Consider the following 16799-nt stretch of genomic DNA (forward strand, 5'->3'; position numbering starts at 1 on the left):
GCCAAGGCCCGGGACATCGTCGCCAGCACGGGCCACCATCGACCGGGCTCCGGCCTTCCGAACAGCGCGTGACCGGGCTCGAGGCGGGAGCAAGGCCGTCAGCGGACCCGGCGGAAAGTCTTCTGGCTACGGAACCTGGGCATCCAACCTCAACGACGCGGACACCGCTACAAGGGCGACGTCGGCACCCGCGTCCCATACAACCGATGTGAGCGTTTCCTGCCCCGGGACGTTTACGCGGGGACAGTGCGCGGACTTTGTAGTTGCGGGCGCTGGAGCGGACCGCGTGGGCTGTTTTATCATCTGAGTTTCCCCTAACGCTTTGTGAATTCCCTTTGCCATTAATTCAACCCTCTGTGCTGTCCAGTCTGTAAATACAATGTCATCTCCTCATCCGCACTAAGAGCGTTCCCTCCGTTTCGAGTGATCCGGCCCATTTCATTACAATCATCACCCGTAACACCTGACTGGAGACCCACCTTCCACTAGAATATCGATAGGCAAAAATGCAGCACTGCCTAGATACAGGAGGGACACTATGGATACTATTTAGGTTATCAAAACTACGACTGAGCGAAAAATGCAGTTGCCGTACATGCAGCTTTCGGAAATACCGATATATCACTTCCAGGATAGGATACGAGGCACAATGTGCATAATCTTCCACCACTTCAGATCAGAACATTTCGCGATGACTTGCCTATCTTACCAACAATTTAAAGCCACCATCGACCGCAAGCAAACCTTGACACAAGTCGATAAGCTGTACTATTTTGAAAGCTGCTTAAGATAAAACGCGTTTGTAGCGAATTTGCGCATGTTGGAGGATCGCTACCAAGCCACCAAGGATAACTTCAAGCAAAAACGTGCTGACACCGAAAGGATTCAGCAGTATCATTCTTGCAAACTTAGAAGCCTGGAGCGTGTTTTCCTTGTCGAGCATTGACGATATAAAAAACGTTTATATAGTGATAAGCCCCATCGGAGGTCCCACAGCGCTGATAGTACCTAGAACATCGCACGCCTCAATGTTAACTGATATTATTATGAGTATCTTCTCACCGGCTATCACAGTGGAGTACCACAGAAGACCTGCTCGCCAAAGAACCCCCTAGACATGTTGACAAGTCCCCCAGGTCATAATTTCTTGCAGCACCTACATAGTTTTCTGCCCGTCGAGACTGAAAGCCGTAAGGAATACGTCGTTATTCATTCCAGTTCGACTTTGAGAGACGTTCCTCATTGAGAGATGACTTGATTTACAACGACCTTATTTCTCTCTGCAATAAAGGCCAACTGTCAACTGCATCCATAGTACACAATTCAGACAACATAAATGTCTTCTTTTTCTTCCGCAACGACATCCATCACTGATCTGAAGACTGTACGTTTTCTGTGTCAGGCGAGGACCGAATGACTATTGTTTGTCGTCAAAGTCGATGCGTTTCTTGCTCGACCCGAGGACGTAAGGCTGCACGCTGGTACCAGAGAATGGTTTGCCGTCGACAGAAGCGACAAGCTGTATCATTAGCTTTCAACTGTGTCCTGAAAAGTCTGCCTTCAAGAAACCTGACTTACGCACTGCCCGAGCATACACTCGTGCAGACGTATCAAGAGAGTCCACCGGCACTGCGATCCTCGTGCTGTACACATTTCGAGTGTGGACCCTCTCCAAATAAAAAATTGCCCTGCTACGAAGACTAAATGACGGCTGAAGTAAACAAATAGCTAACATGACGCGTTTATGAACTTCATACTACCACTTTGAAGAAAAAAATAGCTTTATCTATAAAATCGTTTGGAAGAGCTAATCAAGCTAGAAAACGCAACTCCCGAATCGCCAGAGCTACGCTGCAGAACTAAAACAACAATTCAATATGCACCTTCTACTATCCACATCAATTCAAATCCACCTTCGATGTCGCAGAGGCAACACAGACCTGCCACAATAATCACAAAGACATTACCAATGTACTTTACATGCAGACGCTAATGAACTCAGCAAGAGAAGCCGCTCACTTGAATAGGTTTTGGACGATCATAGAGAGACGCGGCATCAAAATATCAAAGCCTAAGATGACACCAGGAGTCTCTCGAAGCACCAGGCGGAGCCTAGCACAAGTCAACACTATATTTAGAAATATGGTCCTAGGAGCCGCAACGAAAGCACCGACAACGCAATTTATAATGCCATGGTTCGAGTTTTTACTCCTCAATAGCCCTGAAAAAAAATATACCCGTGGCGCTAAACGGGTATGGTGCAAAAACATAATTTGGGAAAAACATAATACACAAAAATCCAAGAGGACAACAAAACTGATTGTAGTGTTTTTCAGGTCTTCGAGCACGACGAGCTGAGACAACATAAGCAATAGCGTGGCAGCGTTTCATGAAAGTGTACGCGCGCTTGTCCACTGAAAACTAGTGCGCTTCAATCTTCACAGCAGCAGGCAAGATCCCAAATTATTTTAGTGAACGAAGACAACACTCCTCAACGTAAAGCCCTTCTGAGAGGCGTTTGATCAGGCTGTCGAGAGATTTCGCTCTCGCGCACTTCAGTGAAGGAGCTGCCCTTTCCAGTTTACATAGAACTACCTGAAAGTAGCATTCGGACAATTTACAAGCGAGTGGTAAGTTAGGACCACGGGAAAAAAGATTGGCTGCGCTTGCGTCAACATAAACAACCATCGACAAAAAAAGGTTGTGGGGGTATGTGCATTAAGTTTTCTTGAAGTATTTGCCATTGAAAAAAAAAAAGCTAAGTGAGCGAAAAACTAAATCGCACGCTTTGCCTAATAATTCTTCATTCGGAACATATGAGGCTCCCACAAAGACTGTTGAGAAGGAGGATGAATATCGTTATTGTAAGAGGGGTCATGAATTCCCTGGTGGGGAAGGAGAGGGACACGGAGGGAGGGAGGGAATAATCGAAACAGCGGCTGCCCCCAGTGAGCACTTCGGAAACAACGGAGGAGTAGGTTTGGCGACATCTCAGGATGCGCAGCCTCCATGTCTGTCTTCATTTCACATCCACTTTGGACATTCATTCGTAGGGCATTGAGCACGGCCACTTATCTGATTTATTTATTTATTTATTTATTTACTTGTTTGTTTGTTTTTTATTTTTTTATTTTTTATTTATTTGTTTTTTTTATTTATTTATTTATTTATTTATTTATTTATTTATTTATTTATTTATTTATTTATTTATTTATTTATTTATTTATTTATTTATTTATTGTTATTTTTAAAGCGCCGACTTTACACAGGCGACGAGGCGCGCCGTAGTGGAGTTTTCCAGGTTAATTTTTACCACCTGGGGATTTTAACGTGCGCCGAAATCGCGAAGACAGGGGCACGGGCATTCATCTTAATACAGGTCTACAATCACTTCACCTATGTTTACCAACTGCCTTGTGTAGGCGCCTGTTCATACGAGTCTTTCCATGTCAGATATGTGAAGGCCGTTCAGGTTGACTCAATAACGCATAAATCTATATTTTTAATAACGATTTATTAGCTTCCATTTTGACATTATTGTGGAGTGCTATCGAGGAAGAGAGAGGGGAGAGAGTAATCTGTATTGTTTTCAAACGACTTGCGCTGGGGCTATGACCGCTAAGTCGGAGTGGTCCCTTATTCACAGTTTCCCATGTGCTTGTGGAGCATTTTAGCCCCTGTGGATCTGCCGGAGTTGGTCTTCCAGGGCGGGCGGGTCAGCAAGATCTCCCATGGCTCATCCTCTATGATGACGGGGTCAGCAGAGATTTGGGGGAATAGTGCATTCTCCGATTACGTGTTTTAGTGTGCCTGGTTTTGAGCATATGGTCATTTTTTGCGTATCTAATTAGGAACACGCCGTTGAAGAGTAGCGGGTGTGGGAACGAGCCTGCCTGTATCTGTCGATGAATTGGTTGATCTTCTCTGGATAGTTTGCGATGATGGTGCGGAAGGCTCCTTCTGTTCTTTCTGTAACGCTTGATGATTTCTGCATATATCGTTATTGGGCGCAATCCTTTGTGCGTTTGCTCTGTGGACCGGAGGTTTAAGTTCGAGCTTATCGATAAATTCGTTGCCCTCGATCGAGGTAAACGCGGGGACACTAATTAGCTCGATTCACGTTTCCGGGGATTTCCCGTTTATGAGATTTTCGCGACCCTTTCTGAGATTCATTCTGTTCTGTGTCCGTCCGCCTTCTTTGAGTCCCTGAGAATTGTGTCTGTACCTAGTTGCGTTAGCGCCATTGCTATGGCAGCCACTTCCGCTTGCTTCCTCATGGTCCGCGGTACCCAAGAATGCACAGTTTACTATTTACTATCCGTGGCTGAGGCCAACTCGTTGGTTCGAAAAATAGGCTTCTGCTAGCTCATCCAGCGTGTTGTGGACTGCCACGTGCAGCAGCCGCGCTGTTGACGAGTTTTTCGGTATCCCCAGTGTTTGTTTGGTCGCTTGTGTGATTACAGTGGCTAGGTATACCGTGTCTGCCTTTCTGAGATGCAGATACGGTGGTGCGTGTGTTGTCCTTGCTAAGACGAAGGCCTTCCCTAGACGTAGTGTGTCGCCTTCTTGCATACGTCTTCTTATGTTTTGGAACCTGTACTTATAATGTTGAGTATCTGGTCGGTTGTGGTCATAAATTGAATTGAAGTTTATTTGGCTGTAAGGTGTACAATACTATCATGGTACAAAGGCTAACGGAGACGTAAATCTTGTCTGATTTGACCTGTGGAACCCGTTAACACTGGCAGCAGCACAGGCCGCGTTTTAAGCATGATAACGTTTCTCAAATAAAAATAAAAAAGCGCTAATAGCCACACAGAATTATACAATATCCAACACTTGACAAGAAACATTATTCTATTACACTAATACGTACATTTATCCAGCACACAAAAGGCGGTACAAAGTTTTACAATTCAAATAAACAGTAAGTAAACCGATGCAAATAGAGCGTGACGGTAGCACACCAGATCAACGCAAATCATGGTAAATACATAAATTAGAGCTTAATTCACCTTTTAAATTATTATAAACACCTAAAACAATCAATAGGGCTAATTATGTCGGTATGTTAGTTTAAAAGACTCGGCACCTCCCATCCTAACAACTGGGCATCGTAAGTTCAACTGATCTTTTTTTTAAAACAATATGCCGTGTTTTCACTATGTCCGTGTGCGGTTGGTACTCTTGCGCAATGTCTAAAGCCAGTTCAAAGCAGGGAACGAGTCAGCGAAGTAATTATAGGCAATAAGGAATCAAAAGCACCGAAGCTTTTATTGTGAAGGGTTAAACGAAGGTACGAGAAGCACTTTTTTTGCAGGATGAGCAAGCGCATTGGCCTCCAGTACGACCACACATTTACGGTCGCTTTCCGACCAGAAGGAACGCAGTCCTTGGTCGTCAGATATTTGACAGGGGGAAGGGGAAGGTTACTGCACAAGCTTTATTCAAGAAATGCTGAAATTGGCAGTTCGGAATGCAGAAACGCCCCAAGCAGCAATGTAAAAGGTAACGGGGTGGGCCTCAACGTACTATGCACATTTATTTTCAGCGGCTCTGCGTTTTGGCGTGGCTAAGTGGTGTCAAGAACTACGCAAGTGGCGTCTTAGTGCGGAGGTTCGAATTCCGGACGTGTTTCCTTTTCTTGAATTATCGTTCTTGTGTCTACGCTCCTTTTTTGGCCTGGCGTGCGCTACATAGCGCAGACAGGCGTACACAAAGGGCGCTAAAGAAACGCCTCCTAGTTGAGCATCTCCAATGGCACAGAGGTCGTTCAGCCACTGCGTATGCCTCGGCTCGCTCAATTGGCACTTCATGAAACATAGTGTTTCTTGCCAGAAGCGGGGCAATAATTTTTATCAGGCCTATTTGTGCAACCATGAACATGGGAATAGCGGGTCAAGGCCACCCCTAACGTATCGTTGTGCGCGATCACGGATAACGTCAGAAGCCCTGAACGTATTCCACAACTGGCTTGAACAACTCTCCAACCGTAAACCACGAGAATTACATTTTGAACCTATGCACGTTGCCAAAGGCGATAAGATTAAAAAATAGCATTGGCACTTACGCAAGTGCCTATACATGATCTTCAAAGTCCTGCACATCGTTCAATCGTATCGCAGGACGAATGTAAGTCAGTCGTGTCACTGCTGTAGTTGCTGCGGCTGCTGCAAACTACTGATTGTTTTTTTTTTCTTTTTCAGGCTCTGTGAATTAAATAGTGGTTTAGCCACTTGATAAGTGGTGAAAGATTACTTGAGCCCGTCTATGCTATGCAAACACAAAAAGAAGTTTGACAACTCAAGTTCAGTGTTCTTTTAGGCAAATTTAAAAGCGAAACGAGCCTAGAGAACTCATATTGCAGCATTTTTTGCAGTTGAAACACAAGTACCCGTACGTCACCTTTTACACAGATGACTCGAAGTTCGCATCCATCGTGGCGTGTGCTGCACACGGCTGGGTTTTTACTGCAAGAAGACAAACGAAAATAGCAGCATTTTACATTAGCAGGATATGGCACTTTAATTATTAAAACACATACACGGAAAAAAATAGACCGATTCGTTATCTTCACATGCTCTTGAGTTATGGTCGCGGTTCTGCATTCGAGCAACACAAATAAAAACAACTGTTCAGAATTGTCTTGCTGAAGCTATAATCCCTCTTATAGTTCAAAACAAACATAAATGTTTTTTGGGTCACTGGTCAGAGCGGCGTTTTCGGAATCGATATTGCCTACCCGAACGCCGCTGTGGCAGTGTGCTCGAAAGCGGCATAAATATTGTTACGTCGCGGCAGCACAGAGATGAGACGAACGATGAGATGGGGTGAAGCGATGTATTTGCATTATTGACATGCAGTGATGGCACAGTCCGCTCAATCTGCACGCCCTCCTTTTCATCGTCGTCTTCGACGCCGGGCTACCGAGCCGTGGAACATTGTTAAGCTGTCCTGTGACAATATACCGCGTATCTTTGCCCAAGGCCGAAAACCACATACACCAAAGTAACTCTGCAAGTGCTAGAAGCAAACTTGGGGCGCAGAAACTCAGAACAAACCACGCATTAGAATCTCCAGATAGGCAGATATGCAAACCAAACAAAATGCACGCATCTCCACGAAGTGAATCATCACGAGTGGGCGAATCACTGAGGATCGTTCTTACCGTAACCTTTTGTGAATTTTTTGTTCACAGATGTTTCAATTTACACGATGCTGTGCGTGTTTCCCTCTCTCTCTCTCTCTCTCTCTCTCTCTCTCTCTCTCTCTCTCTCTCTCTCTCTCTCTCTCTCTCTCTAACCTTTTGTGAACTGTTTATTTTGTTCTTGTTAACCTTTTGTGAACCTTTTGTTCACAGATGTTTTCGATTTACATGGTACTGCGCCGTGAGCACGGACGCCGGATGCCAGACAAGCCTCGGCCTTAAGGTGCTTCGCCACTAAAACACAGTACATCCATTGAGGCGTCCAGATGCAGACTTCGAATAAGCCACACACATGCCACGCTCTCACGCATTACCAACGTTGTAAAAGCAAAAATATGCCACAAGTATGGCGACTGACTGTCTGGGGTGCACATTTTAATTGAATGTAGGACGTTAGACCGAGTACCAAGGCGGAATTATATTCATAAAGGTTTTTAGTTTATTAACCTAAGTTCTCATGGAAACGTCTTTTAGGGTTCCTCAACGACGCTGAATTCTAAAGCCGCATCTCTTACCACGTGTAACCTCACACCCTCGGGAATTGAGGCAGGTACTGTGGCTTTTTTTATACGCCGCGAGCTTTCATACTTTTTCCAGCGCAGGGGTTCATGTTTCCGAGCTGCTGGTTCTTTTAATGCAATGTAATTTTTATCACCCTTCATGGCCATCTTTATGTATTAAATCGATGGCCCTATACACCCACAGCATAACCAATTTTAACTATATGCCAAGCATGTCATAAACATTTTAATAATCCTTTTCACTTATGTGTAACTAAAGAATGGATTTTGGCGCTCTTTGGCCATTGGCTCTTCGGCGCCAATAAAATAGAGATACTGTAGGTTGTATTCGCTGGATTGGATTGATTGGATTGAATAAACTTTATTTAAGCCGGCATAACGACGTTTTTACGCCCCGCGACGCGGGCCTCGGCGTCGTCCTGGTGGCTACTCATCCGAGACGTGAGCTCGCCATTGTGGACTCGCGAGTCTCATGCCTTGCGAGCGCCCGCAGGACCTGCAGACCAGAAGCACATCTTATGGAATTGTGTCACAAGCCCAATGGAAGTGACGTCAAGAACCATCCCGCCACGACTTGCAGAAGCCGCAAGGAGCTTGTATTCGCTGAAGTGGCGCTCGGGCCGGTAACCATGTGTGTGCGCCGCCATGCCGGAGCCTGCACGTCCCCGTTTCTAAGGCAACGTGGAATGCACGGGCCGAGCACAGCGTTTGTACCGGCAGCGGCCGTATTGTGTCCCACCTACCTATACAGCATTACCTTGACGTCAACTACTCTTTTTCGCAGCGTCCTACAACCGACCTGTCCAGACAAGTGAAGTCGTGGACACAGATTGCTCTGCTCTCGGCAAGCGCCTTCCCCATCGGCAGCTCGGCCACTTCCTGATAGAGGTCGCTAGTCTCCCAGCTCACAATGCACTCAATGCTACTCTACCGTCGCATTAGACAGCACTTACCTGAGATGATCGTAATGGAGACTCTGCCGTTGCAATGGTACGGGCGCATCTGTGTCGAATATCCGTGTTCGCAGGCAACTGTGCTGCAGCGTAGGCATTTCGTGCGTCGTGCCGCCTTCTTTCGCAACTGCAGCTCCATTCTCCGTTGGTGATCGAATTTCTCTAGGGAAAGTACAGCATGACCACACAATGTCATTGCGATGATATATATGTGTGTTGACGCCACGGTCGAGGCCCGTGTTTTAAAGATGGAGACGACGGACGCTTTGTTCAGCGAGATGTGCACGCATGCGCAGACACGCCGGGCGCTCTCATGGCGATTTTCAGAGTTGCCAAGAGAACGACTCTACCACTAAATGTTTATGTAAATACCATCTACAAAACCCAGTGCAAGCCTAATTGGGAAACAACACTAAGATTCATAAAAACAGCGCAAGGAACACGGGGACAAAAAGAAGAGTGGACGACGTACAGCGCTGATGCCATCTTACTTCAACAACACTAAAATTGGGATCAAAACGCAATAGATATGGGAGTACTCTTTTACTAGGAATGCTTATTCACCTACTCGAACTAAGTGTTGTTCCCCTTTATATTGTGGTTTAGCTAAACTTTCCTACTATTCTATCAAGATTCTGGCTGTATTTGTATTCTTGTTGTATTTGCAAATTGTGTTTGCGCAGGCATGATACAATCATTGTTTCTCAATTTCAGGGCCATAGATCACGGAATTTCAAGAGTAAGCGACCAGTTTCGGGGAACGTGAGTCTTTTCTAGTATCTTCATTACCAGTGACCCGCCGCGGTGGCTCAGTGGCTAAGGCGTTGCGCTGCTGATCACGAGGTCGTGGGTTCGATTCCTGGCCGCGGCGGCCGATTTTCTGCGAAAAGCAAAGTCGCCCGTGTGTACGAGATTTCGGCGCGCGTTAAGGCTCCCCAGGTGGTCAAAAATTAACCCTGAGCCCCCACTTCGGCGCGCCTCATCGCCTGCGTTGCGTCGGCGCGTTAAACCCTATAATCAATCAGTCGATCTATTACCAGTGACTGTAGCTATGAAATTAAAATAAACTCTGCACTTACCTTCACTTCTTATCTGCTTAAAATACACCACAGCTTTATGAATTTGACTGTGTGTGTGAACGATTGCGGAGGTTTTACTTAACCATCATAAAAGTGTTTCTCTTAAAGGGACACTGAAGTGATTTGTAAACATTGCGGGATTACTAGCGCAAATTGTAGTTCGGTGTCCGTAGGCATTGTTTCGACCACTCTGGCCGTGTTTACGCGAATTTATTTAGTAGAAAAATCAATTCGAAAATGCTGTCCTCCTCTCTTTACGCTCGCCCATTTTCTGTGGCGTTTTCGTGTGACGTCAGCAGGAGATGAGCTGGAAAATGGCTGCGCTACTGCACGGTTCGCCGACCAGCCGACGTACCGAGCGAGTCAGTCGGCCCAGCGTTCCGTCCGCCGGCCGCCGACGGGTCGTCGCTATTCGCTCGCTCAATTTAAACTAAGCCACAACACCTTTGTGAATGAAAGAATGTGCCTTTCCTTACTTTGTTAGTTTGTACACTGTGTCAAACTCAGAGTCCGGGTCGCTCCACACAAGCGCTGCACAAGTGCACATGCGACGCTTCGCTGACTTTACGCTAGTAGGAAAATCTAAGGCCAATTGAAGGCGGGAGAAGAGTCAGCGAAGTCAATATAGGTACTAAGAAAATAAAATCAACTGAAACTTTTACCGTACAGCGCAAAACTAGGGAGCAGGAAGCACTTTTTGCGCTGGGTAAACAAGCACAGCGGTCAGCAGCACGACCGCACATCTGCGAACGCTTTTCCGTCAAAGAAATGCAATTGCTAGACGTGAGATATTGTGGAAGTTTGGGGGACACATACTGGAGGAGTGATATACAACAAATAGTCACATAAAGTACTTAAAATGCTTAAAATAAATAAAAGTGTAAACTGGTCATACGTTATAAACCTTATATATCCAATCCCGCCAGCGCCGGGTCGTGGCCTAGTGTTCCACTTCCGGTCACCGTAGAGGACGGACGTGAAATGTCTAGCTCCCCCAGTGGAGCGGTGTTGGCGGGCCTTTCGGCCCGCGGTAACAGGTCTTTTGCCAGTGTAGAATCTGTCAACGAGGAATACCAAGTCATTCTACCCCACCTTCCCAGCGGACCGACCACCCGGAACACTCTGTTTCTGCATGCTGACGTGAAAGCTAGACCTTATCGGGTCGAAGAATTCCGCGACATGTTGGTTGGTCTGGCATTGCTCCCCGAAGTTATCGCTTTAGGGGCGTACCAGATGAACCACTTGTGGGCGGTCACCTTCAAAGATGCGGAAGGACCGAAGAAGCTGCTCGCTTTGAAGGAAGTGACTGTGAAGAACCGCCGGTGCATCGTGATTGATCCGCAGAATCAAGAAGTGCGTCTGAAACTTCACTGGGTTCTTCACAATGTTCCCGACGACGAAGTGCGGAACGCCTTGGAGCCCTACGGAAAAGTGATGGAGGTCACCAAAGACCGGTGGCGTGTGCAGGGCTGCACAGCGCAGGCCTCCACGACGCGCCTCGTGGCTCTCAGGCTCAAAGCCGGAATAACCATGGACGACCTCCCGCACCAGGTGCGAGTTGCCGGCGACCAGATGTTGGTGGTGGTGCCTGGAAGGGCGCCGCAATGCTTGCGGTGTCAGCAAAAGGGCCACGTGCGACGCCAGTGCAGGGTGCCGAGGTGTGCGCTGTGTCGTCAGTTCGGCCACGAAGAAGGTAACTGTGTTCGCACCTACGCGAAGGTGGCCGCACCGGCAAGTGGCGAAGATATTGCGGAACTCATGATGGACGAGACCGAAGCCGAGGAAACCGCCGGGGGAACGCGCGTCAAGGACAACAACCCGGGCGAGACAAAGGCAGCGTCACCAGGCGCGGCGGCAGCCGCGTTGCCCGAAGAACCTCGTCCTCGGGACGCGACGCAGTCTCTTTCACCGGTTCTTTCCACCGACAGTGACAGTATGGAGGAAGACCAGGGAGCAGCTGACGAACCAACTGAGGTGACGCTCACCAACACCGACGGCGAAGGCGCCGACGACGGGAACTCGAGCCCTGTGGTTGTGAAGCGTGCGCTCGACGACGTAATGAGCGACGGAAGCACCGCAGCAGGCGACAGCGTGGCCGCTGAGCCGCCCACAAAGGCGCCTGCTTTACGGCGGTCTTTGTTGCGTCCTGCTCCAAGCGTTCCTCCCGAAAGAAGTGTGAACGGAAATCGACGGACTTGACTCCCTGTACCGTCGCACGAACGACGCGCTGCAATGCAATGGTAAGCGCCACGCTGTCGCCTTCTCTTCACTAATCGACCACGTAGCTAATTAGAACATTGCGAATTGCCACTTTAAACGTGCGAGGGCTAAGCACAAAAAAGAAGCAAAACCAGCTATACCGCCTCGCTAATGAACTTGACCTTGACGTATTGGCGGTTCAAGAAACTAAGGTCAATGGTGATGAGCAGACGGACAGTATGGTGCGCCGCTTTACGACGCAATACAATGCTGTTGTAAGCGGCGCAGTCGGAGTGTCAGCGGGCTGTGTGTTGTTTGTGCGCCAAAGTGTGGGTGTTCAGGTCAATGAGGTGGAGACTTGCCATTCAGGGAGGCTTGTGGTTTGCGATTTCTCGCTGTCGGGTTTGGAATGGAGGATTATATGCGTGTACGCTCCGAACACGTTAAACGAAAGAAAAACATTCTTTGAGGGCATGCGCCAGTACTGTGACAGCGACAAGGTACTCATCGTGCTAGGGGATTTTAATTGCGTGCTAGCCACCGGTGATAAAACAAGCACCACAGCCTACAGAGACGGAAGCACTTCAGCACTTGGGGATATAGTAAATGACTTTGCGTTAGAAGACGTTGCCGAGTGTCTCGAGGGTGGGCGAGCGGTCACATTTACGCATTTTCAGGCAGCCAGTCATGCCAGACTAGACAGAGCGTACGTCACGCTCGATTTGGTGCCATTGTGTCAGGATTATTGTGTGCGGCCGGTCACGTTTAGTGACCATTGTCTGGTCGTATTTTCGATAAAAGGTTCGAACAAGCAAGACAAAAAATTTAATTGGGATCTGTGGAAGATGAATTCTAAATTATTAGAGGATGAAGTGTTCAGTAGCAACTTAATGATGCGTATAGAAAAACATAACGCTGACAACAAAATAAGGCCCGGTGTGAAATGGGAAATGTTCAAAGAGCAAACTAAAATCGACGCGGTAGAACGATCGGTAGCAATAAAAAGAGAGGAGAGAAAGAAAGAAACTATTTTGCGCGAGAATCTAGAAAAATTAACGCGGGAAGAGTGCCGAATGCCAGGCGAGTTCACGGCCGAGATACGAACAGTGAAACAGAAGCTAGATGCACTCGAGACTGAGCGCTATCGCGGAGCGATGGTACGGGCAAGGGCCGAAAGAATTATCGCCGATGAAGCGCCGACAAAGAGAGCGCTTGGCACCGAAAAGTGGCATGCGCGTCGAAATCACATTGCTGAAGTTGAATGGCAAGGTGTTGTTACAAGTGATAAATACGAAATAGAAAACTGCTTTCTCCAACACTACAAAAAATTGTTCGCATATAGCCCAGTTGATGTTGAGCGCTTCAAAAATGATTACCTTCATCTTTTGCCCAGACTTAGGGATGAAACAAAAGAACTGTTAGAACTCCCAATTTCAATAGAGGAGGTTACGAATGCAATTAAAGATCTGAACCCTGGAAAGTCACCTGGGCCTGACGGCCTCAGTGCAGCCTTTTACAAGGCCTTAAGAAATGAATTAGCGCCAATTTTGACAGATGTGTATAATGAGGCTTACGATATTAATGTTGTGCCAACGTCTTTTACCGTTTCACACACAGTTCTTATTCCTAAAACCGAGGACCCCGCAATGCTGCGTCAGTCCACATCATATAGGCCAATCAGTTTAACCAATGTCGACTATAAAATATTCATGAAGATACTAGCTAAAAGGCTCCAAACAGTAATGACAGAACTTGTGCGACCACACCAAACGTGTGGTATTAGGGGACGCACAATCTCCACGAATATCCACACAGCCCGTTGTGTGTTAGAATGCTGCGATGCAACAAGAACCAACGTAGCGATGCTTCAACTAGACTTAGAAAAAGCATTCGACAGAGTTCCCCATGAAATATTGCTGTGCATTTTAGACTATGCGAATGTTGGCTCTGTTATTCGGGAAGGTGTGGCCATGACGTACAGGTGTTGCAAGACGCGGTTAATAGTAAATAAGGTTGTGGGAGAAAGCATAGAAGTACAGCGCTCTGTACGCCAGGGATGCCCACTTAGCCCGTTACTTTTTTGTTTATACATAGAATCACTTTGTTTAAGTATTATACGCAGCGACAGCGTACACGGATTTCGGCTACATATGGCAGAAGTTAAACTCTTAGCCTATGCGGACGATATTGCTGTTTTTTGTTCAGATGTCGAAAGCATCAATGCGGTAGTGGAAATTGTCAAACGATCATGTGAGGCGAATGGGAGTGCCGTAAACTGAAAAAAATGCCTGGGCTTTTGGCATGGAAATTGGCCATCAACCCCAAGCATCTTCGCTAACATGAATTGGGTCAGCACACCGGCAAAGTACTTAGGTGTGCCTTTGGAGTTTTATAAAGACAGCGATCCGTATTCGAGGAAGGATGCCGAAGTAATGAAAGAAAGGGCAGAAAAGTGGAAAGGGTGGAGCTTATCAATATTTTCAAGAACGACTGTGTGCAACTTATTTTTTGTAAGCAGGCTGTGGTATGTCCTTCAGGTTCTTCACTGTTCCCGAGCAAATGTTCAAAGAATGCATTGTGTATTCGCTGTGTTTATATGGGGGTCAAACTGGGAACGGACAAGTCTGACAAACCTGTTTCGTAGGGTCAGGGACGGAGGTTTGGGACTAGCACACTTGTTTGTACGTCAAATTGTAAACCGTTTCTTGTTTCTCCGCGATGTTAAGGACCCAACGTTAAGAACTATCTGTCAATTGCGCTTGTGTAGAGCGTTACCGGATATTATAGCCACGTCCAATGTTATACCTGGCGGCCTGCATGGTTTTATGAGAGAAGTTGCACTGTCATGCCGTTTCTTGGCTGTTCGATTTTCTTGGGAATACTTGTGTCAAGTAAATAGGAAAAAGTTGTATAAAGACGTGTGTGATGTAGTCCTCCCTGAACCAATGTACCGGTTGATTTATAGAGTAGGTAGGGGTAAAGATGTGCTTAAAAGAGTTAAGCGTATGCAGGTTCCCCTGAGCGTAAAGACTTTTTTCTTCAAACTGCATACTGGAACCCTTTCTGTTAAGACGTGGATGGCAGAAAAAGACTTGTTCGTTCCATGGGGAATTGACTGTATCATATGCAAAAAAGCTGAAACTATTGAGCATGTATTCATCAATTGTTGGGATGCTGTGTTCCTGTGGGATGTGCTCCAACGAACTCTGAAAAAGGATCTGCCTGTGGATGCCCAAGGCATACGGTACTTGCCTGTTGAAAACGAGGATGGTATGCCTTACGACCTGATCATGCTTGTTGGATTGAGCTCTATTTGGAAAGCAAGAATGGCTGCAAGGTACTCTGACATCGATGCGCGAAGCGCGAGACAGTATTTTAGAGAGGCAATGAGTGAATACGTGGAAAATCAAAAATATGTGTCGAATCCGCCCGAATGTCTTGCAGACATGGAATCGTTGGTACACCTAAGGGACTTTTAAACACATGACGTCAACCAAAGTCAGGTTGACGGCTGTCTGTGAATGAATGTCTGTGTTCTGTATGTGCCAAAGCAGGCAATAAAGAAAAAAAAAGGGTCGTGGCCTAGTGGTCTGAGGCGCTGGAATTCTGCTTTGAAAGTCGCAAGTTCGAATCCCCTATAGGTACATGTATTTTTTTTGTAAGTTGATTTTTTCGTATGCGGCCGATGTTTTCTGAACTGAGTTCACCATTTTTGGGCCGTAACGTTCACTGCTCCACGAGCGAGATCGCAGAACGCGCGCATACTGACAATGACGCGCTAGCGAGTTCTCTTTGGCGTGCTGTTGCACAAGCACCGACTGCTTGCGGGCAGTGGGCCCAGGCCTGAATCAGCACACCCTTGGCCTGGTGCGAACTAGCTTTTTACGAACAGTCATGAGTGAGGCAAGCTCCGAATATGCGGGAAAAGCGCATGGCATTTGAGAGTCTGCGGTGACGCGGAGGGAATTCATCCACTGCGTAGGCCTCGTCTAGTGATTTCTACGATTCCAAGCCGCCCTGGGAGGTTTATCTTAGACATTTGACAGCCGACAACATGGCAGAAGCGTGGTACGGCGATAACTGAGATGTCGAGAATGCCCATCCAACAACGCCATCAGATGTCAAGCATGTTGTTTTACAGAACCGAAACCGAAACCGAAACTTGTTTGATTGCTAACCTTGGGCGTCGTCCAATCACAGTGCCCCCCCTCCTGACGTCACAGCCTTTAGTTGGTGCGGCCGCCGCAAACCGCGCATAGTAGTTTTTCTTCTTTCGCGCTTTGTAAAATAATTACAGATTTGTCAACCCGATAAACGATGAATAGTGTGTTATTTTGAGCCAGTCTACACAGTGCAAGCAAAAACGGGAGCTTGACAAATTCACTTCAGTGTCCCTTTAATCTCCCTCAGCGGCGTTGTTAAAATCGACGCAAAGCTCTGAGCTTGCGTTCTAATATTTGCAGCAGGCAAATTCGAAATTTCTTTTAATTACTGCAAGCCCAAAGACTAAAGGCAACTTTCTGCTCTCGAACAATTAATCTTTGTTCTCAATATTCACACCTATTTTCAAAGAGCAACACACAAACCAAGCCGGCAAAAATTTTCGCTGTTGATCCGCCGGCGCAGTAAAAAAAATGGACAAAGACAAAGAGCCCAAGTGCGGTGGCGCTGTTTCGCACCACTGCTTACATTGCTACGGAGACGTCAAGTCAAAGCGCGGCTGGCTTGTACTTGTAAAATCGAGTGTGCATCCAGTGCAACCTTGCTAAAAGGAAGGAATAGGAATGGAAGGAGTGAAATTCTGATACTTGTAGGCAACTAAACGAGCGTTGGGTAGTCA

General features: G+C 46.8%; 1 protein-coding gene across 1 annotated transcript in view; it reads left to right on the forward strand.

Annotated features, from left to right (window-relative positions):
- LOC144142125 (uncharacterized) overlaps nucleotides 1–16799 on the forward strand; it is a 35166-nt gene that overhangs the window by 11881 nt on the left and 6486 nt on the right. Inside the window, exon 3 of the mRNA XM_077673529.1 lies at nucleotides 9396–9443. Within this exon, the coding sequence (XP_077529655.1) occupies nucleotides 9396–9443 (48 nt within the window). The remainder of the gene's footprint in view (nucleotides 1–9395; nucleotides 9444–16799) is intronic.

This window comes from Haemaphysalis longicornis, unplaced genomic scaffold, assembly GCF_048455015.1.
Source record: "Haemaphysalis longicornis isolate Haplotype H1 unplaced genomic scaffold, Haemaphysalis longicornis Haplotype H1 scaffold_6, whole genome shotgun sequence".
Classification (NCBI taxonomy): Eukaryota; Metazoa; Arthropoda; class Arachnida; order Ixodida; family Ixodidae; genus Haemaphysalis; species Haemaphysalis longicornis.